At 37.7% G+C, this 27256-nt stretch overlaps 2 protein-coding genes across 5 annotated transcripts in view; both read right to left on the bottom strand.

Moving 5' to 3' along the window:
- Positions 1-12322, bottom strand: part of hcn2 (hyperpolarization activated cyclic nucleotide gated potassium channel 2) — a 55515-nt gene extending 43193 nt beyond the window's left edge. The window contains exons 1-3 of the mRNA XM_015398703.1: positions 11580-12322; positions 7735-8158; positions 1732-1893 (exon numbers count right to left, since the gene is read on the bottom strand). Of these exons, the coding sequence (XP_015254189.1) occupies positions 1732-1893; positions 7735-8158; positions 11580-12322 (1329 nt within the window). The remainder of the gene's footprint in view (positions 1-1731; positions 1894-7734; positions 8159-11579) is intronic.
- Positions 12323-18048: 5726 nt separating this feature from the next.
- Positions 18049-26964, bottom strand: bsg (basigin (Ok blood group)). Of its 4 annotated transcripts, none has more exons than XM_015398710.1 (8): positions 26748-26964; positions 22233-22401; positions 21638-21726; positions 21417-21559; positions 21048-21324; positions 19653-19665; positions 19502-19574; positions 18049-19015 (listed from the first exon to the last, which is right to left on the bottom strand). In XM_015398710.1, the coding sequence occupies exons 1-7, from the start codon at positions 26809-26811 to the stop codon at positions 19514-19516; spliced, it is 816 nt and encodes a 271-aa protein (XP_015254196.1). In that variant the 5' UTR covers positions 26812-26964; the 3' UTR covers positions 18049-19015; positions 19502-19513. The 4 variants fall into 4 exon arrangements, with proteins under 4 accessions (XP_015254196.1, XP_015254194.1, XP_015254197.1 ...); XM_015398708.1 differs by having other exon boundaries at positions 18051-19015; positions 19653-19677; XM_015398711.1 differs by having other exon boundaries at positions 18051-18393.
- Between the last annotated feature and the right edge of the window lie 292 nt (positions 26965-27256).

Genomic DNA, 27256 nt, shown 5'->3' with positions numbered 1-27256 from the left:
TAGATTATATGACGTCTTGGTGAGAGTCTTCTTGCAAGTAACAGTTTTACTCTGATTGCCTGATCCTGACCCATTCGGCCTGTGGACCTCTGAGCCTGCCTGTTTCCGTTCTGATCTGCTTGTCTGACGTGTCTTAGGACTCCTCCTGGATTCTGCCTGTTGACCGAGCCTGGAACTGCTTCCTGTCACTGACCTGGATTTCCCTTTGGAACCTCTTCGGATCTCTGATCTTCTGGCCCAGACTCCTAAACCTCTTAGACATCGACTTTGGCTTTGTCCTCTGGATTGTCCTGTCTTCCTTTCTCTGCTTGGATCTGATCTCCTGACCAGTTTGCAGTCTTCAATAATTCTTAAGCATCCGAACTCTCTGGTAGCATTTGCCGCATGATGTTGACAGCCGTCCCGCTGATATCGACCTTTTCATTTAGACATGGACTGAACTTTAAGACTAGGTTAGTGACTCACACGTTCTTAATCATCCTCCGCCAGATTAACGTGGTCACTAACCTGTGTTTTACCTCTGCAGAGGTTCCTGCCTTAGACGCCCTAGCAGTCCGCTGCAAATAGGTCATTTTTTAAATAAATGCTTTGTGAGAAATCTAACTGTCTGCCTTGAATACTGGCTCCTCTTTTCTGAGTCCTGACAGGGATGACCATGCAGGATGCACTATTTGATTCTAAATAATGTTCTTCACCCCCATTAAGGAGTTATTACTGGGATATTTCCCCTTTGCCTGCCGCTCATCTACAACATGCTTCACTCCACTTATACCGTTTTAACTCAAGGCTCTTGTTAGCTGAATTCTTTGTTTATAAATGTGACATAGTTTATAAAGATTTAAATGCTGTAAACTGAGTGTCACACCATGCTGTCACTTGTGTCGCTGACACATCCAGACTTTTGACTGGCCTCCATGTCAGTCGTTAGGTTCCAATGTTTTACCTCCAACAGATCTGATTAGATTTTAAAGCCAAACCAAACCACAATCCCAAAGGCTTTGAATTGTTTGCATTTTATTTTGCATTTGAATCAGCATCTATGATTCATGTAGCCCATGATTCATGTTCTCAGTGCCTTGTATGATGAAGGAATGACAAACATGCCAATGCAGTCCTGATGGCTGGAGGGAAATGCCAGAAATGAACTGAATAACTGAACCATTTAAAACAGTATTCTAAAATAATTCATAGAAATTAAGAATCCTGTTACACATTAAAATAAACAGCTAACCCTAACATAATAAAACATTAATGGTCGCATTGTTATGATTTAAAGGAGATTTTAGTCATTGCAATATGCAATACACTGTGGTTTGATGACCGCGCCCTTTCTCAAACTGCATATCTGCTTAGTTAAAAGCTTTTCAAGTATCTCAAAAGTTTAACTAGTTGCTTTCCATCCTGTGAAGCTATTAATTTCATTTTCTACATGCAAATTAAAGAGAAGAAAAGATCCAAAGGAGAATTAAAAGACCAGCATTTAATGGAAGTGCTTTTTTTCACCATCTCCTGCCTTCCTTATGGGTGGGTTTCTGTTTTACTGAGAGGAGTCCAGCATCTACACATGTGTGAAAGCCCATCATTGGATGAAGGTTATTTTTTCTTTTTTGGCTCCATTCAACTCAACACATTTTTCCCATTGAGGATGTTTTCAATGTTTTGATTGCTGCTGATTTGCTGTCTCAAATGTTCTGGTATGAGCTCATTAGAAAGCACCATAAAACTGCTTACCACCATCTTGTTAAGTGAGACCCAGCAGTCAGATGGAAAGTCCTGCAGCATGGGAACAAGGAACTGCAGACAGCCGTCCCAGTGGCACAGCAGCAGCATCATCGCGATCAGGTTGATTATTCGCATCACAGCACTGGCCAGGTCGTAGGTCATGTGGAAGATCTGTCAGCGGGAGCAAAGATGGAGAGAGAGTTTACACGACTGGAGTGTCAGGAGGGAAAGCTGTGCTATATGTGCTGAGAATTAACAATCAATGTTTAAACAAGCACAGTCACAGCTCAGAGGATGGCAAACAGGACCAAATTTGCTTTGACTGCACATCCAGTTTGGTGTAACACAGCAACAGTTTGTCAAGCTTTACTTTTAGCAATATGGCCTTTACTTGACAGTTGGGGAAATTCTGGTTAACTCTGTGAGATAGATGTCAATTAACAAGAAAGCTTGTTATGACTAAAAAGCTGGAAAGGTGTTTTTAAAGCAACTTTGAAAACAAAGCACATGCAAAAAGCAGTATGTCCTCAGTAATACTAGTTATACTGTTAGTGTAGCTTATAGAACACGTGAAAAAAAAAACTCTGCATCAAGTCCTTCCTTCCTTCCTTCCTTCCTTCCTTCCTTCCTTCCTTCCTTCCTTCCTTCCTTCCTTCCTTCCTTCAATATCCAAAAAACTCCTAAATTGACATAGAATGTACATATTGATAGAAAACAAAGCAAAAAAGAAAAAATATAAAATCACCTGACGATTAATTATGTTTTTCTCACATAATCTTAAATGACTGCTTTACTGGCTGGGTTTCCAAGAAAAATAATATATAAATAAAGGAAAAGATATTTATGTCATGTTGCAACGTGGTGTCATCAAGCTTGGAGTTTTCTCAAAGGCCGACACTTTTTAAATGTGACATATTTCCTTCTGTTATAATGCTGTAGGAATTTGAACTTGGCCTATTTGAAACACATAACACGTGTCATATTTAACATGCTATTATCATCTGGCAGAAGTCTGAGAAGTCATAGCCATTGCAACATTAAAGTCTATATTCAAAAATCTACTAACCAGGTTTACATCCAGGTAGAAAAGTAATTAGAGCTAAAGTGATTTCTTTCCAGAGGTAAAATGTTATGAATATTTAAGAAAGAAGTTTGGATTCTGGAGATCATCTGTGTGTCCTGCTGCCATTGTTTTTGAGCTCCAGGTAAGAATTTGGTCTTAGGATTAAAAACACTAATCAGTTCTGTCTTCTTGGCTGTTGGCCAGGCTGTGTTTTCATTATGCCTGTGGAGCCAATATTACATAGTGTGAAATCCTTATTTAACTGGGCCAACTGGAGGGTTACTATATTATAGGTAAAAGAGTATTTCCTCAAAAGGTAAAGGGTGGTATCAAACAGGAAGAAGTAGGCCAGGCAATGTATGTCTGCTTTATAAGCGTATACATTTATGCATGCCTTAAAGCCCCTGTTTCATACAGCCAAGCTGATGGTTTAGTTATTTCAGAGTCCCACAAGATACATGAAAACCATCTTACATGCAAACTAGGCCACATGTCTGGTGATGCAAAAGAACATAATGTTAGGAATGTTATGGCTTGGGAGAAGCTAGGTCAGGATATTCTGTAACTCCTGTCATATCAGAGAACCAGTCGGCAGCCACTTGCAGCTGGCTGGAATACTAAACATACAATAATATTCTTCTCTGCTTGTTAATGTAGTGAGATTCAGAGCTTTGGACAAACCCATTGTTTCCTGGGCATTATTCTCACAATATTTGTTTTGCTATTAGGGATGCATGTTTTTCGGTAAGGAATGATTGAAAGTCAAAACTTCCACTTAAAAGTGGAAGAGAAACTAATTCTAAACATGGTCAACAATCTACAACTGAGTTAAGCTTCATGAAACACCTTAAACCTAATGTCAACCTGCTTTTTCAATCCTGACACCATTAATGACTGAATGGAAGGGAAATAGGTCTTGCTCAGACAAACATTGAGGTAGTTTCTCACAATGATACGATGAAGACAATGTAAAGCATCTTTCTTAGGATCTGTGTCAATGCAAGGGGGGCAGGTGCACTACACAAAGTTGAGAGAATAATTAGTACAAAAAACTTTGACTAAATCATTTGATAAGTTCAAGACTATAAGAGTTGAATATCGAACACAACTTTGGCTTCCAACAGGACAAGGACATAAAACACTCATCACAAGCTGACTCCATTAGTGATTCTAGAATTGTCCAGATCTCAACCCTCTAGAACATTGGTGAACTATAAGTTAAACCAATTAAAATAAACTACACCAGTTCTGATAGAAAGAAAAAATACGCAAGAACTGTACCAGAAGGCTGTTGGTGAAGACAAAGGACATTCATGGACATCCATAACTAGTGCAAATATGGGCTAGTGCAAACTAAATACTGTATTTACTGTATTTACTACTAAACCACCAAATCCAACACTTTGTCTCCCTTATATTTCTAAATTTAGCATCTATGTTTGAAAATGCCTATTAACTCTAACTGAAGAGAACCAGGATGGACAACAAACTGTGAGGCCCGTTCAGTCATTAGCAGCCGTTCATATTGTGATTAATGAGTCTCCAGTACTAATGATCTCCCTAACACCCCAACAGCACCTAGCTATGTGTCACTGTCACACCACAATCCAGGTCAAAGCATGACCACATGTAGGTAGGTAGTGAGGTAGTGGTGGCCTAGTGGTTAGGGCATAGAACTTGGAATGCCTCTCATCAAGACCCTTAAACCCAGATTGCTCCCCTGGCGCCCCACAGTTGCATCCCACTGCTTCCAAGGGAATGGGTTGATTGCAGAGCTAAATTTCTCCAATGTGACATCAATAAAATCTATTTTTCGTTATTATAAGTAAAAGAAATTACTCCTTTATGCAGTGAGAATTAAAAAAACGTATTCAGTAAAATAATCAAAGAGATGAATTCCAGTGAGTTCAAATCCTGTTTCATTTATGTGGTGATTTTAGTTAAAAAGGCATGTAGCTCCACCTTAGAAAGCTGCACTTTATATTTTCACTGATACTGATGACACCCTTTATGTTGGTCCAATGTCCATGTAAAAAAAACTAATCATTTCAGGCCTCCCCGTAACAAATGAGTTTGAAATAATCATGGGTAATCTTCTGGGAAGCCCACCTGCGGCTAAATAAGCTGAGCCTGACCAGCTAGGGAGGGTCAGAGCTAAGTCTGGATTGGGGAGCAAAGCAGAGAAGAGCTAAGTTTAACTGAGCAGTTAAGGCCAGAGCCATTATTGTCTGCTGTGTATTTAAATCAGCAGTTATGGCTCTCACTGAACTTAAGTTACCACTCTATAATCAGAGCTTCAGTTTTTTTTTGAGAGCAAGAGCACATGCGTTTGATGGCAGATGTTTGGTTTGTACACTGGTCAGTTTGCATACTGATTAAAAAAGTGGAGATGGTAAATGAGGCAGTAATAGTTGTTTGTGCAGCACACATGGGGCATATGTTGGATGATAATGATCCATCAATAGCTTAGGCTCATTTTCTCTGCAAGACTGATTGGTCATCATTAAATTAACTTAATATGAGTTACATTTTACTCCAGGTATGAACTAGTATTAACTATAAACAAATCAACTTAACATAAAAGAAATGTACAGAAAGTCTTCACTAACTTTTCTCTACACAGCTGTAGCACTACAACACAAAATGGCAGACATGAAACAGCAGGATATAATATCTTGAAAAAATAAATAGATGGAAGAACTGAAGGTCAATACATCACATGTCTGCCTTTAATATTAAAAATTTGTTCAAATTTAAGGCACAACTTGTCTGTGGTTTTAATCCATTAGGAAGAATGAATGACTAATGAAGACATGCTTACATTCAACTAAAAAGTCAACAGGTATCTAAGAAATAGAAATAAAATAGAATTGTATGTCAGATGTCCAGAAAGATAGAAGAATCAAAGAAAATGTAAACTAGTTCAATCTAACAGATATTAATGAAGAGAAGCCACACCTACGCTAGAAGTAATTTGATCATTCATTTAAATTTTCATCCAAAGTCTTGCTGCAGCATAATGGAATAGCTGGTGGCTCTTATTTTATTTATAAATTTTTTATGTCCTGCTACTTAGAAAAAATAACACTTTAGCCTTGAGTTATAAATTGTATGAACTAGTGTTTCAGTGTCACTTTAGTAATATTAGGGGGAGGACAGAAGGACTTTTTCTAAACATGTTTAATATGGGAATCAAATTGCATGTTCTGGTCAAAGATAACACTATGGTTATTTTACTTATACCAGAAGTCAATTTAACACAATCCAGAGGAAGTTACCCGGCTAATTACTTTATTTTTAAAAGACACTTTTGTTTGTGGATGTTGGAGCTAATTTTTTTTTTCAGTGTAGTCCTGTTTCTCTGACTGTGACTAACTAAATGTGCTCGTTCATCCTCTGACATCGGAGCTAGCTCGGAGCTGGTCTGCCTGGCTGTGTGTTTCCTGGATGGGGCCGTATGTGGCGTTGATTGACAGACGCCTTTTGTATCTCTGCTTCTTTTTCTATATCAGCTTCTGTCTCCTTGAACCCCGGTCGGCCTCGTCAGATGGCCGCTCAAACTGAGCCTGGTTCTACTGAAGGTTCCCTTCTGTTAAAAGGGAGTTTTTCCTCTCCACTGTCACACCAAGCATGCTTAGTGTGAGGGATTGCCTTCGAGTCAATGAGTCTATGCAATCAGCTGGTTTTCCTTAGATAGAAAACTTTGAATCAATTTGACTGTATGATATGGTTGAACTGTCTCTGTAAAGTGCCTTGAGATGACATGGTTGTGAATTGGCGCTATATAAATATGCTGAATTTAATAGAAAAGACTGGTTAAAAGATGAGAACAGTGATCTTGTCTAAGCTTAGATAAAATGTGAATTCATCTCAATGTTTTTGTCTAAGAAATTTTAACAAGAACTGAAACAAAATCACTTCTCATACATAAAAAAACATATTTAATCGGATTATTTCATCTTTACTTTGCTAATTAGCTCTTACATCTCTGAATAATTATTAATATCATAACTGTAGATATTTTCACCTTTTTTGTTGTTGTTATCTTTTCCTGCCTTGTTAGTCCAAAATGTCACTAAATTAAGATTAGAAAAAGATAAGACACAATTTTTTTTTTTAAGGGAAAGAGATGGTTAGAATATCCCTGAAATGTTTGTTCACATTTCTATAATACTACCTGATCACATGTACTGACAAGCAAAAATGAGTCTTTAATCAACTGCCTCAGTAAACTGGGCTATAATGATCTAAAATCCATTCACTGAGTTCATTGTGATGCTGCATCGTAAAACCTCATTTGTTCACCTGTTAGAAAGCTATTGTTTACAGGGCCACAGTTGAGATATGCAAAATGCAATTACTTGTTTATTCGCATGATCTGCTGCACCGTAACCCATTTTCCATTATTAGTTAAAGCACAGTCAGAATGGATTCGCTTTTTTATAATAATTAGACTTGGCATTTATTATGGCTTGAAATGCTAAGCTGATAAGTACCGGTGCTGTGCAGCATGGGTCATGGAGATATTACAAAAATTTCCAAAAAAATGTTGATCAATATAAAGCTTTGTTACCAGCTTTCACAAAAAGACAGTACCTGTACATGAAACACACAAAATAAAAAGTAGAAGTCAAGTTGAGTTTTTTTTTTGCAAGTGTAAAAATTGTTCATCCCCATGAATTTAATGTTTTATTCAATTCAATTTTTAGAACAGATGTGTAGCATTGTTTGATAAGTCTTTATTTTTAAAACTTGCTTTTTTAGCATTTTGTTTTGAAATTAATAAAAAGATTATAGGAGATTTCACTCCTATAATTTTAAAACAGAATCTCTTTTCAATTCCCAAAATCCTAGCTGCATTCATCAGTAACTTCTTAACATTTTAAGATCTGTTACAAACCCTGTTCCTTTTCCTGTGACTAGAGGATAAAAGATGAATCTTAGTGTACCTCCTCCCACTGGTGGATGTAACGGATGAGCCTTGACAGCCTGAGGAGGCGCAGCAAACTCAGGATCTTTGTGAACCGGACGATGCGAAGTGCCCGGGCCGTTTTGTATACCTCTGAGTCGATCCCCTTCTCCACAATGAGGAAGATATAATCCACAGGTATGGAGGAAACAAAGTCCACGATAAACCAGCTCTTCAGGTATTTTTGCTTGATCTTCTTGGGATCCAAGATGATCTCAGTGTTGTCTTCAAAGACAATCCCTGTCCGGAAGTTGAGCACCAGGTCCATAAGAAAGAAGGTATCTGAGACCACGTTAAAGATGATCCAGGGTGTTGTTGTCTCATCTTTGAAGAATGTGATGCCTACTGGGATGATGATCAGGTTGCCAACCATGAACATCAACATGGTGAAGTCCCAGTAGAACCTGAGCAGAAGAAGATTAAACTAGTGATTCATGCTGAGCTTTTGTTATAAGTTAGAAATACAAATTCCCTTATAAAGATGTGAGTAAAGCCTTGAAATAAATGTATCTTTATTGCATTCGCCTAAAACTTTAGTTCAATTCCTCCCATTGTAAATACATTCATCTTGGTAGAAATATTAATATTAGAAAATAACTATCATTTAACAAATGATTTTCCTCCCAACAAAAAATAATGTTACAAAGGAATCCATTTCAGTCTTTTACTATTTATCTTTGATTGAGGAACTGAACGTTTACTGGGGAAACAAATCAGAGGCCATTTTGCCAAATAAGTGTTGATCTTCATAAGGCTACTCACCAAAATAAGTATATACTGACAGTCAGATTGAAAGGGATGAAGTTCTGAGAAGCGAGAGCGGTTAGGAGTCTAATAAACTGCTTAGTTATATCATCAGGGATGATCAGCAACATTTCAGCACCACATTTGATGTTTGATTTTTAAGCAAAGACTGGGTTGAATAAATTAACAACAATTGTAAAGACAATCAAGTAAAATTACAAATTTAATAGACACAGATATTGGGTATAATAAATTATATATATAACTACATTATGTTTATAATCTAGTGCTTATGTTTACAAGGGGGTATAAAGAAGTTCGGTATGAAGGGTCCAGACAGCTGTTTGGATATTTTCTTATGAATGAGCAAATAAGATTCAAGATATTATGCAACTCTAATTGATTTTGTGACAAAAAAAAATGGGATAAGGACCCGTATTTATCATGCAACCATGGACTTGGAGCAGAAAATAAAGGGAAATTAAATAAAAACTCTTTGTTTATGGAGAATAGTTAATTTTTATAACACTTGTGCAAGAAAAGGGGCATCTTATACACACAACATCAAGAAATATTATTTTTCAAGTCTGTCATTAAAAAAGTACCTTTTTAAAAATCATTACGATAAAGAGGTGCAGTTTTTTTTTTCTTTTCTTTTTAAACATAACACTGGGAGTTTAACTAGAACAGTGTGATGTGGTCAGATGGGACTAAGATAAATGTGTGGAGCAGCACATTGTGCTCACTGTTAGGTAGGGTGAAGGATACAGTATGTAACGCTCTGAGATCATTTCTATTTTTTAAAGACCCTAGATATGTTATTAGTACTCTTTGGAACACATAGGGACTTTTTTTTTTTTTAAACCCATAGTATTTTGGAAACCATGGGAAATCTAATTGAAAGTACTCATATAAATTGTCCTTTCTAACTAAGATGACAGAAGGCAGCCTTTTTGACACTTTAAGTGTGGCAGACTCAAAGATTTTTGTACGTCGCAATGGTTGGGAATAAGAGGTAAGACCGCAGTAAAATCTGAACTACTTAGTTTTTAGTGGCTGAGGTTACATGCCAGTAAAGATGAGACTTTACACAGCTTTAGTGCAATGATATTAACTACAGTACTGGGTGGGGGACTGACACTGACATTGTAGACATAACACTGATGAGCTACTATGCCTTTTTCTGTCTCCATTTATTTTATTCTTTTAGCGTCTGACGTCTGATTTATACGGAAGCCCTGAAAGTCAAGAGAGAATAAAAATCTGGAAAAGAAAAGTTTGAATTTTTTTTCTTTTTTTTTGTCTTGTATTATTTGTATGCCCTAAAAGGCAAAAGAGAAAAAACAAAGGCAAATGTTTCTGTTGATTCTTGTAATACTTTATATTTGCCACTACAGGCACTGACACAATAAGACAGACACTCAGTCACGGCTGTATTATTCAGCTTTATATAGTCAGAGGTTTTCAAGTATCAATGTCCCAAATATAAATTTTTGCTAAGTAAAATAAGATGCAAATAAGGTACAAAAGCTATGTATTTATAGATGTGTATTTATAGATTTATAAATGAGAAAATCACTTTGAAGTTTATTTTGCTTTAGCCATTTATCAAAGAGTTTCATTCCATGCAGAGTGGTAGAATTTTATTTCAATACGTTTTTAGGACTATGAATACTAGCAGGAGAGCTACTGTCCTGAAAGCTTTGGATACATCTCTCCTCGAATGCAGCTCATCTCTTCAGCATGCTATCAAGTTTGGCAAAGGCCTGGTAATGAGCCACTCATTTGATTTCAGATTTCATGGGGCAGTGATGCATCTATACACTGCAGGACAGCAGCTTTCATGGACTGAATTCTGGGTATCCTTGCTAATAGCCAGTAAGAACCCCAAAATTAAGTTTCTCTGAAAATGTTAATTTAAATGAGATATGTAAATGTTTGAATTAATTATTGCATCAGTGCAGCGTGGCGTGGAGGTAATCACCCTGTGATGCTGCTGAGGTGTCCAAGGAGCCCAGCCTGCCTTAACAGCCTTCTGCCTTTATGTGTGGTTGGTTCTGGCGTATCTTATTCTCCCTTTGACAGCACTGTATACGTTTTAAATAAGCTAAGTTCAATTGAGAAAAGGCATAGCAGGGTCAGCAGCATCATCATGAAGGAGATGCATTGAGAAAGTGAAAATTTCCAGGGAGGTTGGTATATATTCACGTGCCTCTAAAGGTGTTTTTTTTCCCTTGCTGCATGTAGACCATACTGTTTTCCTATTGCTAAGCTTTCCATCAATATGTATAGGGACACCACTCGGTGAGCAAGTAGGTTATTTAGGAATTGTTTTTTGTGGCATTCCCTCCTTCTGGACTCATCAATTCCCCTGTGAGTGTGTTGGTCTTAATATGAATACAAAAAGATATATATCTAAAAAAAAAAAACTCATTAAATATCTATTTTTAAAAACTGCTTATTTTCTAACTGACAAACTGTAAGGCAAGCATTGAATTTGCCAGAAGTAAGATATTAGAGAATACAGACATCATTTCAGTAATTCAGTTCATTTCTGAACTGAAATGCTAAAATCCATTTTTAATCAGTATGCAATGTTTCAACTTTTTAACTGTGTTATAATTTATTGCGAATTGTTTTGTTTTTTTTGTAGAAAACGGACGAATAAAAATAAATTAACTGTTTTTACGCAGAATTTTTGGGAAGGAACTGTCCTTGGTGCTGAAACTGACTTTTTTTACTGTTTGGAACAACCACCGACAAAGCCAGCTGACCTCAGAAAAATGTAATAAATAGTTCTGTGAAAGCAGCATTTTATCAACGTATGAAGAGTCTGGACTCGTTTTAAAAGATCTGCGTCCATTAAAATAACAGGGCGGAGAAGAAAAAATATGCGCTGAAGTTACTGCTTGTAATTATATTTTGTGTGTGCTCATTTTAGGCGTTTAAAAATGCTTTTAATGGATCTATTCATCTAAAGTTGTCTGAAATCATTTTCCAGGATCCCAAATCGATGCTTTTATACTTTTCATGGACCTAAAAGCACTTTAACAGGATGAACCATGTCGGATCCGCCCATACCTGAAGTCGCTGTATGGGTGGATAATCCAGTTACCCGCAGATTTTACGCGCTCCTGCTCCTTCTCCACCGCCTTCTGGCTCCCAAACATGCGCAAGGAGAATTTATTAACTCCAGGCTGGAGCATGGAGCTGAACTGCCGCTGCATGTAGGTCTGGTTCCCCCTGGAGTCCCCATCGTCCGGAACTATCTGAGAACTGTCCTCCGCTTTAGTGAAAGTGACAGAGTTTCTTGAATGCGCACTCGGGGTTTGACCTTTGCCAGTCGGAGCGCTGGAAAAAGAAACTCTTGAGTCCTTCTTCTCCATCGGTGCGGTGGTCTTGACCTCAGTCCCGGTGGGGCCCTGAGTCAGGGACCCCGCTGAGGTACCAGAGGCGTCCATCCTCCCAGCCTGCCCCTTTTCCTCTTGACTCCCTACGTCTCCATCTGTTTGCCTTTCTTGTCTGGAGATGAGAGAAGACAGACTCCCTGAACTGGTTGGGTCCCTTCTACAGTCTCCGTTCTTGTTGCATATCATTCCGATGGGCCCCGCGCCTGATGCCTCTGAGACTGTGTCCCTCCTGTGGTCTGACACTGAGCCACCCCGGCTGCCAGTAGCTTCCCCCGGACATAACAAAGCAGAGGCGGCGCTGTCAGCTGCGCCCAGAGGTTCTTTATAGGAGTCCTCGTCCTGCAGGAGCCACAGCTCGTTGTTGTTGTTGGAGTTTTTGCGCGCGGCCCCGCCTCCAAGTGTGAATCTCTTCATCTCTGTCCCCCCGCCGCTCCCATCATTAGAGCATCCGCTAAAACTGGCAGCTACTACAGGAGGCGCAGGCTGCTGGAAGCCTGGCTCCTCCTCGCCTACCTCCGCCTCGTCCATGACACCGGCAGGAGGAGACTCCCTTTAACCTGGGGACGAGGAGGAGGAGGAGCTCCTCTCCAGTTTCCATTCACATCACTTTAGGGAGAAGAGCGGCGTGGCGTTACTATGGCTACAATGTCAGCTGTTTTATTGTGTGTTTGCAATAAAGACAGAGGGATGATGACTTGACAAGAGCCTTAGGCTACAAACTAAAAAGGAAAACCATACTAAAGCAGCCTGGACCTCAGATAATAATAAAGTTAATAAATTGTAGGATGATCTACCAGAATGAAAAGGGAAAGTAAGCTGTTGAGATGATACAACTGAATAAATGATAACGGCTTTAGCAAATACATCATGTAAACATCATGGTCATCCAGGCTTTTTAAACTCTGGAAAATCAGAGGGAAAGCAGCGCCTGTTACTGTCCTCACACTTATCATAACCTCCACCTGACATAGATACTGAAATGGTGAAATAGCTCCATCTTGTGGACAAACGTGGTTATTTTACAATTAACTCCGAATGAGTTCATTTTGTGTCCAAAGGTTTTACAACAAAACCCTGTTTTACTAAAGATTATTGATTTCGATTTTACAGGAAAAATTTCTGGTAACTATAGGGACCATGTACTTATTTCTTCATACAAATATACTTTTCAGAAATCACCCTAAAATGTAGTGCATCCACATTTTCTCCCATTTCTTATGAGTTCCATTCTTAAAATTTAAGTCATTACTTATATAACTCATGAAATCCCCCCTAACATGTTATCTTTAGACTGTGTTAATAAAAATAAAAGATTTTGCACAAAATGTTTTTTCTCTGTGTAAAGTTATAGAGAGAACTGGGAAATTTAAGGTACTTTAAAAACTGTCTTCAACTGATTCAAAATAATATAAAAAAAGGCATAATGAATTAACAGAATAAAGAAAAAGTTGTAAAAAGAAAAAAAAAAAAGAAAATAAGAACAAAAATACAAAATAAAATATGACAGGGGACCCAGAAGAGGCTGGCTATGAAAAAGATCACATGAAATGTATTTTTGTTTTCATTGTTGTGAAATGCTTTGTTATTCTAATATCCATAAAAGGTACTGTGCAAATAAATGTTACCTACTTAACAGTACCAAAGTTAATAAAGATTACAGCAAAATATCTGTAACACCAGCCTGACTCTGTTGACCTGTTGGACCAGAGAGAACTTGAACCCAAGTAATAATGAAAATCTAAAGTTTTGAACAGAATTTCTATCTAAATCTTTTCACTGATGATGTAATCACTTTCCAGACTCATAATCATATCTATCAGGTTACAAATTTGTCCATCAGTTCATGAATAAATTGTAGTTGTATGTGCCAGCTGGTTGTGGCGTAGGTTGTGTGTCCAGTGCATTTGTTGAAGGTATAAATATACACGGTGCAGGCTAATTATCACACATCTGTTGTTGCATTGCAGTGCATGGCTGATATCACAGACATCAGCTGCTATGAATGCATAATGGCTATAGAATGCTATAGACATGGAATGTTTGGAATGTGCTGCATCTGTGTGAATAATTTCCCAGTTTCCTTTATTTCTTATTTTAATAGTCGCGTCTCTTGATATATTAGAGGGATGTTTGTCATATTGATGGATAAAAGATTTATTCAATTCATTTGGATATATGTAGAACCCTCACACCACCTTTTCAAAGGTAAAGATCATTTAGATTAACACTGTAATGATCTGATATTAGCTGGAGTAGTCAAGATTTTTTCTGGCATTGCCCCTAAAATCAATGTTATCCTTTTACCTGAATCCCTGTGGTTCCACCATCAGCTCAATGGAAATGACTGCTACTGAGCAAGTTAGGAAGTCAGATAAATACTCCTCTATTCACTGTAGTCATCCTATAAAATAAAAGTCCAGCTCAACTCAGAGACTTTCCATGTTAACTGCTCTCAACAGGTCCTGGAAAACCTTCAGTGATCCAACCTTTTAGGACGCTTAATCTGGATGCCAAAATAATTCATTACAGGCCCATACCTAATCCAGCATTTCTGATGTTCTGAATGCATTTTCCAAAAAGAAAACAAATCCTTTAAAAGTAATCTCTTTGTTTTTATACATTGTTTTTACTAAAACATTAGTGAATGTATGTGAATCATTCATTTTGATGCTGAGGCATCTAAAACCTCTGTTGGTCTTGGTTTTGCCAGATTGCAATGCAGCGTTCAACACAGCTGACTAGTCTATAGCATCTGACTAACATCTCTAGGGGACAACAGTCTCATTTGGGCCAATACTGCAATCAAGTACAGAACTTAAATATGTTTCCTTGAAAAGTACAGAATAATTAACCCCTAGAACCCTACGGACCCACCGGTGAGTCCAGCTGCTACGTGACCTCGTTATTTTAACAAACCCCCAGTATTGATGTAAAAAACACATTTGGCACTGTTTGGTGACATTTTGGGATAAATGTGTCAAAATGGCCTCTCCGCCTAAGAAATTTCTCACTAATACCATTCTAAAATAAATATGATTCATCTGATTGAGTCCAAATTTGGTATATTTTTACACAACATTTAGATTTAAAAGTCTGTACTACTTTTTTGTGCTATAAATAATATTTTGGTAGTTTTTTGCAATGTTTATTTCAAAGAAAATTTTGGCGAGGTTCAAAAAATGCAAAATATTTTGTATTTTGTCCCTAATATTTCAGGCAGGGTCAAAGCTACAATGGTGCTGACACCAGAAAACCATTCTATGACATCTTACCTTTACAGAGGTACCAAAAGTTTCTTCTTAAATCTAATAGCTGTGAGGCTATAAGTGATTTACTTTTGTGTGTTTTTGTCAGGCAGAAATTTATTTATACCCCCTGAGGGTGTAAGAGGCTAATAAGTCTATTTTTAAAAACTGTTTTATGCATGACGTATGACATCTATTGAGTTTCCCCTTTTTGTTCACTGTGTTGGTCAAGAGATCATAAAATACAGACTTTAATCTAGTTTTAATCTAAATTACACTTCCAGACAGGACAGTATGGACTCCAGAGGACTGAACTAAACCGAAGTCCTACTGAATATTCTTTTTAGCGCTCTGGTATGCATTGCATTAAAGTTGCAGCTAGCATTAAAATCAAAATGAAAAATCGGGGAAAATGTAAAAAAGAAATCTAATAATTCACCTTTTTTCCTTTTTTTTTAACCTATTGATGCCAAGCAAATAATGCAGGATTTGTAACATATCTAAACATGAAAACATATAACTCAATCATACTTGTAATGTTTTATATTTTTGGTAATGTATTATTTAGCAAACAAAGATTCTAGTTGGGAGGTCTTCAAGCTTCATTCTCTAACAGCTTTATTTACTATACACTCTCCATAGCTCAAATTATGAAGGAAAACATTGGCAAACAACTCAACTTATCTTCTGTCATGACCACATGGTTAAAGTTTGTTATCACTTTGTGTGTCTATTATATCACCATGTGGATGTCGGATTTTCTGCAGCACTTGCTTTTATTTTTGCAAGGTAATGGGAAGTTAGATCAGAACTTAACTGGACTTCAGATTTTTATCTTACTATTATTAATCTCTACAACCTCATAAATTACTAGGATTAAGGGATCCCTCACAGAACAGGAACCTGAAAACCTGATTTTCTGTTTGGGAAGGTTAGATTATTGCAGTGGTGTTTAAACAACTCGGTAAAAACAAAAATAACACAGCAGCAGCTCTAGAATAATAATGGTGGTTGATTATTCACCAACACTTAGAAAATGGAGCAGTTCTTAAATTGTATATTTATTAAGATAAAGTATATGCTGCATTAAATACAAAAGATGCCTGTGGGTGTGAATGAGGTGGGTGCAGACCCCAAAATGAAAAGGGTCTGATATTGGCATTTCCATACTAAATAAGAGCGGGCCAGTTCACCAGGGGTGCTAGTAAAGAAATGTTTATTTTATCAGCCATGTTTACCTTAAAAAACAATTTTGTATCAAAGAGCTTTACATATGACAGAACATTACTGTAGTTAAATCTTGGTCAAATCAATAATTCAATTAAGTGTTTTAATTTCTTTTAACAGGGGGTTTAGAATGCAAGAGAAATTCCAGAAAATAGAGAGAATTTAACTGAGGGTTCAGGATTCTGTCTTTAAAAAAAAAAAAACTACTCAGGAAGTGTGCAGTGGTTTGGTGTTTTTGCACCTTTAATCAGATGAAGACCTTTGGACACAGATCTAGAGCTGGAACGGACAGAGTTCTTGTTTTAGGGGTTACATGCTAAGCAGAAAATACAAACAAGGAAGTGCAGAAGTCCAAAGACGATAATATTTCTGTGTTGAAAGTTAATGTTCCCATGTCATGCTGACAGCAGCAACCTGGCAAGATTTACAGTAAAACCAGACAACAGCAGCATTCACCTCTCAACATTTATGCATGCATATACCATTGGATGTAAAATTGGATCCAGAAATTCCACACTTTAAAAAAAAAAAAAAGTCATGTTATGTATGGTACATGAGATCAAAGCAAATTCCTGCCATACATTCCTGGCTTCCAGTCCTTCAGCAGCCCGTCTGTGATGGCTCGAAACGCAATTAATGTGGACATGAGACGAGGCTGCTGTGTGATGGGTGAATCCTTGCTTTCCATATAGCAAAGCTGCTCATATATATATACACAATGACCTGTATACATAACCTAAGGTGGGCAGTAACTGGTTATATGTACTGAAACATCTATGTACTTGTGAGTTTTACTGTACCACTTTTTTTTACCGTACTTTAATATTCTTGTGAAGCAGCACCATTTCAAATCATGCAACGTTTTGGGCGACTCTGCTCATCTAAGATTGTTTAAATATACAGTAAATAGTGGAAGGGCCTTACATGTATACATAGCTGTGTGCTCAAATACAAGCTAAAACACGAACAGTCTTCCAAACACTTAGTGTTCAAAAGTCCACACATGAAAAGAATAAAAAAAATAAATCTGAATGGTCCTTCAGCTCTGATGGACCAATACTGCATACTTTAATTGAACCATTAATTGTAATAGGCGTGTGTAAATAGTATCCAGTGAATTCACACCGTTTAGCTCTGAATAAGAAATCCCCTTCAGCTGTGTTTAAGATGAGCCCTTAACAGCTGTAAGGAGACATGACTATCCCTTTACTGGGAACCTCCATGCAACACAGGTGTTAAAGTTCTGAGACCATCATAGCCAGATGTTAATGTGAGCTTGTATAGAAGAGTTGAGATGCTTTCCCACCTGTAGATAATACTGCGAATAGCACTTATTTCGTATTGTATGATTCTACATTCCAGTCCAGCTCTACACAACACACTCCTACTTCATCTGTTGAATGATGCGGTCCACTACAATTCTTTGGTCTATGATCTTATCAGAGGCTATAAAGGGATCTGATCTTGTACGCCTTCATATTGCTGAAAGCAATGGTCAATTCACTGCTCAGGAATGTGTGTGATGTTCATATCCTGAGGCCAGCACTTGGGGAAAAATTGTAATGTAGGACTTTCTCGTTAAAGCAAAACGTTAACCAGGACATTAAACTTTTTCCCCCTCAGATAAATGGTACTTTGCAAGATATTAAACCAAACCAAGAGAACAGACTTAAATTTCAATCTCTTTATTTCAGTTTGTGCAAGTTGTACAAATGATGTCCTTCCGAGCTACACACTTGACACAATCTGGCCAACTCTTTAAATTTTGCAACTCTAAAATTTAACATTCAATAACCACACTGTTCAGGTTAAATGAAATATATATATATGGCTTCTGAATTATCTACACAGTGAAGAGGAAAGAGACAACCATTTAACAATCAGATGTTTCAGATAGCAAAAGCAGAGATTCAGTAGTTTTATTCAAAATGTGTGCACATTACCAAATATGCATTGCAACACCTAATCTTTTGCACTTGGTCCAGGGTAATCTTTATACTGGAGTGGTCAAGTCTGCAAAGATAAACCATTTTAAGTCAAAAAAAAAAAAGAAAAAAAAAAAGAAAAGAATCATCCAATTAAAATTAGATCTAAGATAAAGACTTTGAAGAGATTAAATGGTTGTAAATTTCTAAAAAGAAATTTGGATCTAAAAGTATTTTTTAAAAGAGGCAAGGTTAAAAACAAAAAAAAAGACATGAAAAGCAGTTTAAGGCAAAGTAAAACACTCTGCAAACCACAGCTTGAGGGGCTGCAACAGCTCATACATGAAATCTAGTGCACTGTTTTTCCACCAATAATCTTGTTAAAAGGTATTACAGAAAACTTGTTGCGAACAGTTAATCATATAAACAGTGACAATTGTAAAGCAGGAAGAATCAGCTTATAAAAGAAATTTACAAAACTATGCATTCCTATGTAATCTTACAGCACACACTTTGCTAGAATAGCATTTAAACTCATGCAAAATTTGCCACAGGGCCTCAAGCAGAGAGTTTCACACCATGTTCCTGGCTGCACGATGCAAAGAAGAGGGAAGAAAAAAAACAAAACACCAAAAGCTAGTTAAAAAATGGAGGGATTGCACAATATAATGTGCCACACATAAATCCTGGGGTGCCAACTGGACATCCATCTAGAAATGGGAGGTAAAAAAAAAAATTCAGTTTTCTTTTTTATTTACAAAAAAAAAAACTTCTCAGTTAAGAGTAGTAGTTATAACTATGGCATTACAATTAGCAAATCATACGTCATTACTGCAGATTAATGCCATGAGGACATTTCTCTTAGCAGGTCATAATGTAGATAGTTGAAAGAAATGAACAATCCCAGTGGAGAGGCCTTTAGAGGAAAGAAATGTCCAAGAAAGTTCCTGCTCTAGCAGGAAAAACACTTTCCCACAAAGACGTTTATAGAGAAAAACCATTTAGGTTTTAGAATAAACCAATTCCTGGCAACTATTGCCAGTGTTCAATGCTTAAAATGAAATCTGCTTCAGTGATCCAGTTCTTTGAATTTATTACACTTTTTTTTTTATTTAGAGTTAGAGGCATATATAATATAAAAAAAGAAATTCTTATTAAGAGTAATGTAGTTAGCTTTCTTTGTCATTTTCACATACCTCCTGCTGTTTTTAGTTGGAATTCCTTTGCCTCACATTCTTGTCCTTGTGGTTTGAAGTGGAATTGCTCTTCCTGGAATACAAATGAAATGAGCTCTAGCAAAGGCTAATAAATAGAAAAGAAAAAAGCTCAAGTTTTAACATTACTTACAGAGGAGCAGATCCTACGTCATCGTCTGCATCAACAAAAAGAACAAAAAAAAAAGTTAACAGCAAAACCTACTGAGGACATTTATAGAGCATTGCAATCAACGGTTATAGCAAATGGTAAATGACATCTCAAACATGACTGCAATGACACGATCAATTTAACTACACATGAAAAGATGTGCTCGTCATTACAATTCATGACAACCGAATTCATACAACGGTGATTCAAACAAACAGTTCGACTAGATCTATTTGTTTTAGAAAAAGAAAAAAAACTATCAATATAAAATGCAATTTTAACAGTTCTGTTGCTCCAGCCAGTCTCCAGTAATGCTGAACTGTTCAGTTGGCACTAATTTTTACTGCAATTTCCTCTTGAAACTCTCAGCATCACAGAGGCTCATGCAAACCAAGCCAGAGATAACACTGCAACAGTTGTATTCTAAAAATGAAAGAGCCAACACGCATCCTAGCAATGTGTAGTGGAAGTTTCACACCTGAGCAATAGCATGTAATCACAAGGCAAGACAGTAAGGCTCCTTTGTGTCCGAATGATGAATGAGACATGGCATAGACTGATCTTTACGAGGTCGCTTCCTTTTGGTCGTCATGCATTAAGTACAAGATGCAGAAAACATGCAAACAAGTCGAAGGACTTTTATCAAATTTTGACCAGCATCATTGCAAACAATTACACTTCAAGTGTCTTTTTGACTCTTTCATTGGCCCAAAGACTAGACTGACTTTAAGGACCAAAAAGTGAACGTGAATTTTAGGCTTGCTCTTGAAAAACATTCAGCGCCAGTGAAAGAGTGACCAAATCTTTGAGCACATTCCTCTTAGAAGTGGTTACTATGAAAGCAGTTCAGTCAGGCTCCCATAGCTTTTTCCTTCCCCACGCAGTCATCTCAGCTCAACCACTTCAGTCTGACATGCAGTTTTTGTTCACTTACCAAAATGCAAAATCAGCAGCGAACAGAGAAGTAAAAAATGTAAAAAAAAAAAAAAAAATGCTTTGATAAAAACAGAAGCCAAATTATGAGCTACATTAAAATAAAAGTAAATAATGACAAAACAAAAGATAGCCCCGTCTCAAATACAAGGCATGCTACCATTTTCCCCTGCAGTCCAGTGGGGATTGAGAAAACCAACAGATTTATATGTAATGACTTACAAGATTTGCAGTTGCAGGTAAAAGCCTGACAGATGTTTTAGCACCTTCAAAGGAATCAAAAACTACCCAAACTTAATTGTAATTTCCCAAAAAAGAAACCTCAAATCCTGAACTTGATTGAGGGTTTCTAAAAGAAAAAGAAAAGTTTTGCAAAAACACCACAGATTGGCAGGATCATAATCCTGTTTGCCATTAGTGTTCTTTTATACATGCAGCACGTACCATCGTTGACCTCATCAGGCTTTCTCCTCTTTTCATAGATGAAGATGATTGTCACGAGGATGATGACCTCTGCCACAATGCCGAGGAAGGGCCAGAGGGCAGCCAGGCGACTCCGTACTCGCAGCTTTATCTTGTCGGTATTAGTGCCGAGTTCATTGGTACCAGAGCAAATGTAGTTTCCACTGTCGCCCTCCATGTCCAGTTCATCAATGGTCAGGAGGGTCTGGTTGGGGGTACTCTTGATATTGTATCTTTCATTAGTGAAGTTGGAGATGGGCTGTAGAGCATAAGGGAGTGAGTTAGATTTAGAGAGACCAACAACGAAATCCAGTAAAAAAAAAAAAAAAAAAAAAAGCATATATATCCCACCATTTCACGACCATCCTCTGCATCCTCTTTGAACCACACCCAGTCAGTGGGAAGGGGGTAACCATGAGCCACACATTTGAGCACTACTTTGTCATTCTCATTCCCGTGTTCAGAGTGCTTATAGGCTCCAACAGAAGGAAGTACTGCATAAAACAAAAAAAGGCATATTTACCCTCAATAATGTGAACAGGGCAAATTTTCAGCAATTGACTTAAATTTACCTTTCACTTCAATGGTCTGCTTTACTTGTGGCTCTGTATCAAAAACACATTCATAGGGTCCAGACTCTGCATGGGTTATTTTTTCCAAACTAAAAGGAACAAAGAGGCACCATTGACTTTTAAACAAGCAACAATCCCAGTTATATTATCTTTTCCAGTACGAGAAAACAAGTGCAACTCCATTAACCTAAACTGCAGCTTTAAAAAAAAAGTACAACTTATGCTGCATATCTGGGTGTGAAACTAAAGCCGCTTGTCTGCATGAATATTTCAAATTTGCCATTAATCACAGCCCTGCTTTGTTCAGAACTACAGTCCTGCCTTCTCTCTAAAATGTAGAATTAAGGCCAGACCAGGCAGCTACAGCTAGGGGCCCCACGTCCCTGCTGCCAAGACTGCCAGCAAAGCAGCATGCCTGCACGGTCCACCTCACTAATCTAGCGTTATGAATGGCTGAATGAAAACCTGAACTCTGCTGCTAATGGAGGAAGCCATAGTGTTTGTCATGGGAAAGCACGTCAGTAGTGATAACGAGACAATAGAACATTGGGAATACATCACCTGCTGCCTTAATGAACAACAATCTGCTTCTTACCTCAACTGAGCATGGTACTTGTTCACATCAGACTTTGTGTCCTCAATGACTTTGCCATTGAGAGTCCAGTAGGAACCCTTACTGCTAAGGTTACTCTCGGTCAAGTTGCATCTCAGAATGGCAGATGTTTGGTTGACAACCTCAGTGGGATCTGCAGTGATTTTGGGGCCTAGGAATCAAAAAGAAATCTTTGAGTCTTTATTAAAGACAAAGAAAAGAGAAAGAAAATTAGAAAATAGATGTCTCGTTGTCAGATAACCATTTAGTGCATATTGCTAATAAACCACAAAAACTACAGAATGCATAGCACTTAATGGTTGTAAGACTGAAGACATCTATCCCACTCACTGGTAAGGAGAAGGAGACCAAAGGACAGGAGTAAACAGAAAAGGCAATGGACAAAGTAAACTACAAGAAGGTCATGGGGAAAAGTGTTTTGGTAAATGCATGCAGAAGAAGCAACACCTTAGAGAAGTTCCATTCTTACAGTTTCAGATATGGAATATTTTAGAGCAAATGGGGTCTTCTGTTTTATTTATTCAGTGACATAACAGTACAATACTCAAGGCAAAAGGTTCCCAAATGTTTAATAACCAGTTGACATCTTCTGTGCCTATAGTAAAGCAGGCTATAAGCAACAGCTACGAGCATTAACTAGTTTATACCATGGTCTGAGTGAAAAACTAATTCAGACTGCCTGGAAAGGGACAACTTAAAGCATTCTGTTCAAATGTCACAACATTGTTAAAACCTTGAGCTCTTAATGATAAAAATGAATTAAAGTATTTATTATTCCTCTTATTAATGACCATGGTATAAGTGGGACAATGCGTTTTTGGTCCATTTTCAGAAATGTGACTTTGCAGAAGGTTCACTGCTGCGTTGTCAATTTATTTCTTATAATGAACACCTAGTTTGCATCATCCCCTACAAAATATTTGAATAAAGCAAGGCCTATCAAGCAGCATCACTAAGGCAGTAATCTGACAGCCCTGTTCTCTATACCCATTTACCATTGCAGGATTGGAAGGGCTGGTGCCCATTCTTTCCGATTGAGGGTTTACACAGTATGACCAGACTTGTAATTAACAGAGCCATCAACTGTATTTGACCAAGTCTTGAAATGAAAGCGGAGGAGGTATCAGATTAAATGCATTCTTTGCAGTCAGGTGATAGAGGCCTAAAGGGGCAGCCAGGCTATGTTCTGAAACCAGGTTCACACTTCACTACAGGACAACCTTGGAGATTCTGAGGAGAAAAAGGGAGAGCTTGTACTACACGGATAGGATATTGAACCAGGAAAACAGGGTAGGAAGTCCAGGATTTCACTAATGAAGAGCTAAAACTCAGCTACTTCAACCTGAGCCTCCTCACTTTCTCCTTCCACTCACTTTCAATCACAATTATGTTTGCCTGCGAGCGGATCCACTTGATTTTGGGAGTCTTCTTCAGATCATTGCGGTCAGGGTCGTTGGAAGCACGGCACTCATATGTGCCTGTGTCATCAAGAGTGAGGCTGAGGAGGTGAATGGTGCTGGTGGCATGTTCTATGTATGTGGCATTTACTCTGACACGTTCATTCCGTGCCCCATCAAACAGCTGGGTGAATGTCTCGTTGGACTCCTCGCCCTCTATAAACCACCACTGCACCTCAGGAATGGGGTTCCCTATTACTTCACAGTGCAGCTCAACACTGTCATTGATGAGCTTCATTTTGGAGAGAGGGGATATTATAAAACCCGCTGAGTGCAATTAACAGACAGCCCAGCAAACAAATTCAAAAGACATTTAATGGTGTTAGCAGCAAAGATGAATGTGTGGTATGATAAAAATGTAGAAATGGAGAGGGGGAAAAAAAGCATAAAGACAAAGTTAAAACACAAAGAAATTAAAATATGAAAGCAAGCACAAGACAGGCGCACAGATCAGATTTTACAGCCAATTCTGAGAGACATTTTTAACTCTGATCAAGTAAAAGAAATGTAACAAAAAGGCAGTTCTAGATGACCAAAGCTCATTTAGCAACAGCAAAAATATTTTTTCCTAAAACCCTTGCGGTTTTAGAGGATAGAAATGAATCGTAACAGTTTGTAGCTTGAAGATTTAAGCTAAGTTTTTAAATCCTAAGTAAGGTCCAAAAAAGCACCAACACATGCATGAACCTCTGCATAAAAACAAAGTTGCTTTACCATGCCTGTTCTCCTGGTACAAAAATATCCAATAGATGTATGTAAATAGAGCCAGTTTAAATTTTAAATCCAACTGGTGAACGTTTGATTCAGTATAATGCAACTATTTGGCTCTGCTGATGTCTTCAGATTTTGTTTCCATACAATTGCCATTTCAGAAACAGCTGTTAGCTAAATGAGCATGGTCATGTAAAAACTGTGAAACACAAGCATTGATGCATTTGAACTGAGTGCAATGTGAAAGACAAAAGCAAGTCAAGATGGAAAAGAAAAAGCATTTCAAACCAAAAGTTGATGAAAATGAAGACACTTGAAGCAAATGGTGTTTGACGGCGGTGTCAAAGTTAATCTAGGTTAACACTGGATATTTTTAGGCCACCATGCCATTGATTGAATAGCGGCTTTGCACGCTTCACTAAACAAACTATAAGTTCCAATATATGGTGTAGTGATTTTTTTTTTAAACTACACATTTCTCACGCAGAAATGCATTTAAATGGCCTGAGAAACTGCCAACCCTTTAAGGCATTCTGTGAAGACCAGTAAATCAGGCTTCATTACTCATGCCGATTATGTCTACTAGGAAAGCAAGCACAGCAAGTAAAGCTACAAATTAATGAAAGCCTGTTAATGAGTGCTTTTGGATTCCAGCCCTTTCTGCATGTGTAGATGTCCTCCCTCTACACTCACAGAGTGGAGCTGTGTGGCTATTCAACAGGCTAGAAAAACATGTTGCCAGACAACATAAGCTAAATCATGTCAACCGCTAGTGTAAGGTACAGACATTTGAAAGTAGCCGTCTTCACTGCCTCCAACAAATAAGGTTAAATGTCAGCAGGTCAAAAGGGATCCTTAGTTGTAAACATTAGCGTCAGGCACTGTGTACTGCTCTAGTGCAGCTTTCCACCATATACAAGAGGTCACCTTCAGAGCTTATGACTATTTAAACCGAATACACGTTTACCTGACTTTTCTTTCCCCCACCCACATTTAGTTTTCTATTTTAAGTATTGTTCTGTAACAGGAATATATGCTTGAAGTTCTTTTAAGATTGACTTTCCAAAATTAGCTTTTGGCATTTCAATGGGGACAACAACAGTGTCCCTGGTAGGATTGTGTTACACTGGAAAAGAAAAATAATTGTTAAACAGAATTAAAAAAAATTAAAAATAAATTTTTTTTTCCTGACACAGGACATATACTTTGATTTAATTTGTCATTGTGTACACAAATGTGTATACAAAAATAAATTTTGTTAAGTACAGCTCTCTATAGGTCTTCTCATTGTTTCTTAAAGTGCAGCCTTGATAAAGGTAAACATCAGTGATCATGGATAAAACGAATAACTGGCTTAAGATCCCAAACTGTGGTGTGATTGGAGCCTGGTTTGATTAGGTCAAATTAATCCAATCAGACTTCTGACAGAACACAATCAATACTCAATCAAGATTATTCTTCAATAATAACCAAGATCATTTAAGATGTACTACATTCCTAACCATCTGTAGTAAAGAATGATAAGGTACAACCAGCTGACGAAAAAAAATTATCTATAGCAAATTGACTAATGAGTCATTTTAGACAGAACCCAGTTTCTACACGTGCCACCACTCAGGGCGTTAAAGTGTATGTTGGATTAAAATATAAAACATCGTTACTTTTTTAATCCAAGCAACATTTGCATAAAGAATCAAAATATAACGAGCTTAATTTAATTAGGCCCAACGTTTGATAAACAATAGCTGTAAAACTAGGTCGCCTTTGGTTTGGAAAGCTCAGGAGTCGCAACGTTAACGGTTACAAATAAAATGATTGTTTAAGGATCCGGAACACATGAGCGTCTCAAATACAACCCTTTAAATTTAAAAACCTGCGTTAATCTAGTTAGTAACGCAAGTAATCATTTCATACGTTACGCAATTTGAGGTTAAATTTACCACAGCTCCGAGGGGGCGCATTAAAACTCACGTCTTCTCATGTGCCTCTAAAGTAATCCCGTGATTTTTAAGAAATAACGTTTTTCTGAAAAAAAAAAAAAAAAAAAAGCTAGGGCTTCAAAGCGTCACACGTTGTGCGGCATTAAAGCAGTTATAATGCGAGTCAACCCGCTCTCTCAACCGTAAATTAGCTAAACGGTTCGGGTGGTACGTCTCAAAAACACCGTAAACTCGCTTCAGTCACCTACAGAGGGAAATAAGATTATAAGACAGCCAATATGTGTTCATTTAACGTCGAAAAAATGTCTGAGGAGAGCGAACAAAACAAAATGTTCGTATTCGGGGCAAAGTCTGATTCTGAAGCAACATGGCGGACACACAATTCTTACCTGTAGAAGCGTCGGCTCGCCAACAGCTCAAAAGCAGGGCAGCGACAGCCCACAATAACTTCATGGCTAGTGAATAAAAACCGATTTTACCCAGAAATAAACACCCTGTGAGATTGTCTTTTGTGGAAAGTCTACTTAATGCCGCCGCTCCCTGAGGTCAATTCCTCAATGCCGACAGAGCTGATGTGCTTGCTTGGTCGTCCTCTACGCACACGCCCTTATCAGCACGTACGCATGACGTAGATCAGCGGGCGTGGCGACGCATTATCATTCCATCATTATTAACTGTTTCATCACTGAAACTTCTTATTAACACCATCTTGGCAGCGGCGGAGCTAGATGGGGGGCTAGAGATAGCCTTGGCCACCCTTAGCCAAGCAATACACACTGATAAATACAGAATTCAAGGAGAAATAGCTTTTTTGTTTTATGGGGTAAAGAGAAAAGTCATCTAGGAGTCTTCAGTGAAATCATAGACAAATATTTTAATAAAAAATGTAGATATTTGT

Source organism: Cyprinodon variegatus, unplaced genomic scaffold (genome assembly GCF_000732505.1).
Source record: "Cyprinodon variegatus isolate N-32 unplaced genomic scaffold, C_variegatus-1.0 Scaffold954, whole genome shotgun sequence".
NCBI classification, from domain to species: Eukaryota; Metazoa; Chordata; class Actinopteri; order Cyprinodontiformes; family Cyprinodontidae; genus Cyprinodon; species Cyprinodon variegatus.
Note: the sequence above shows the minus strand (reverse complement) of the source record. Positions and strands in the feature narration are given on the sequence as shown.

Coding starts and splice junctions, on each gene's coding strand:
- bsg (XM_015398708.1), bottom strand. CDS start 26,811: ATGAAGTTATTGTGGGCTGTCGCTGCCCTGCTTTTGAGCTGTTGGCGA. Junction 21,727..22,232: donor AAGTACCATGCTCAGTTGAG/GTAAGAAGCAGA, acceptor TGTTCCTTTTAG/TTTGGAAAAAATAACCCATG. Junction 19,678..21,047: donor GCCTGATGAGGTCAACGATG/GTACGTGCTGCA, acceptor TTGTTGATGCAG/ACGATGACGTAGGATCTGCT.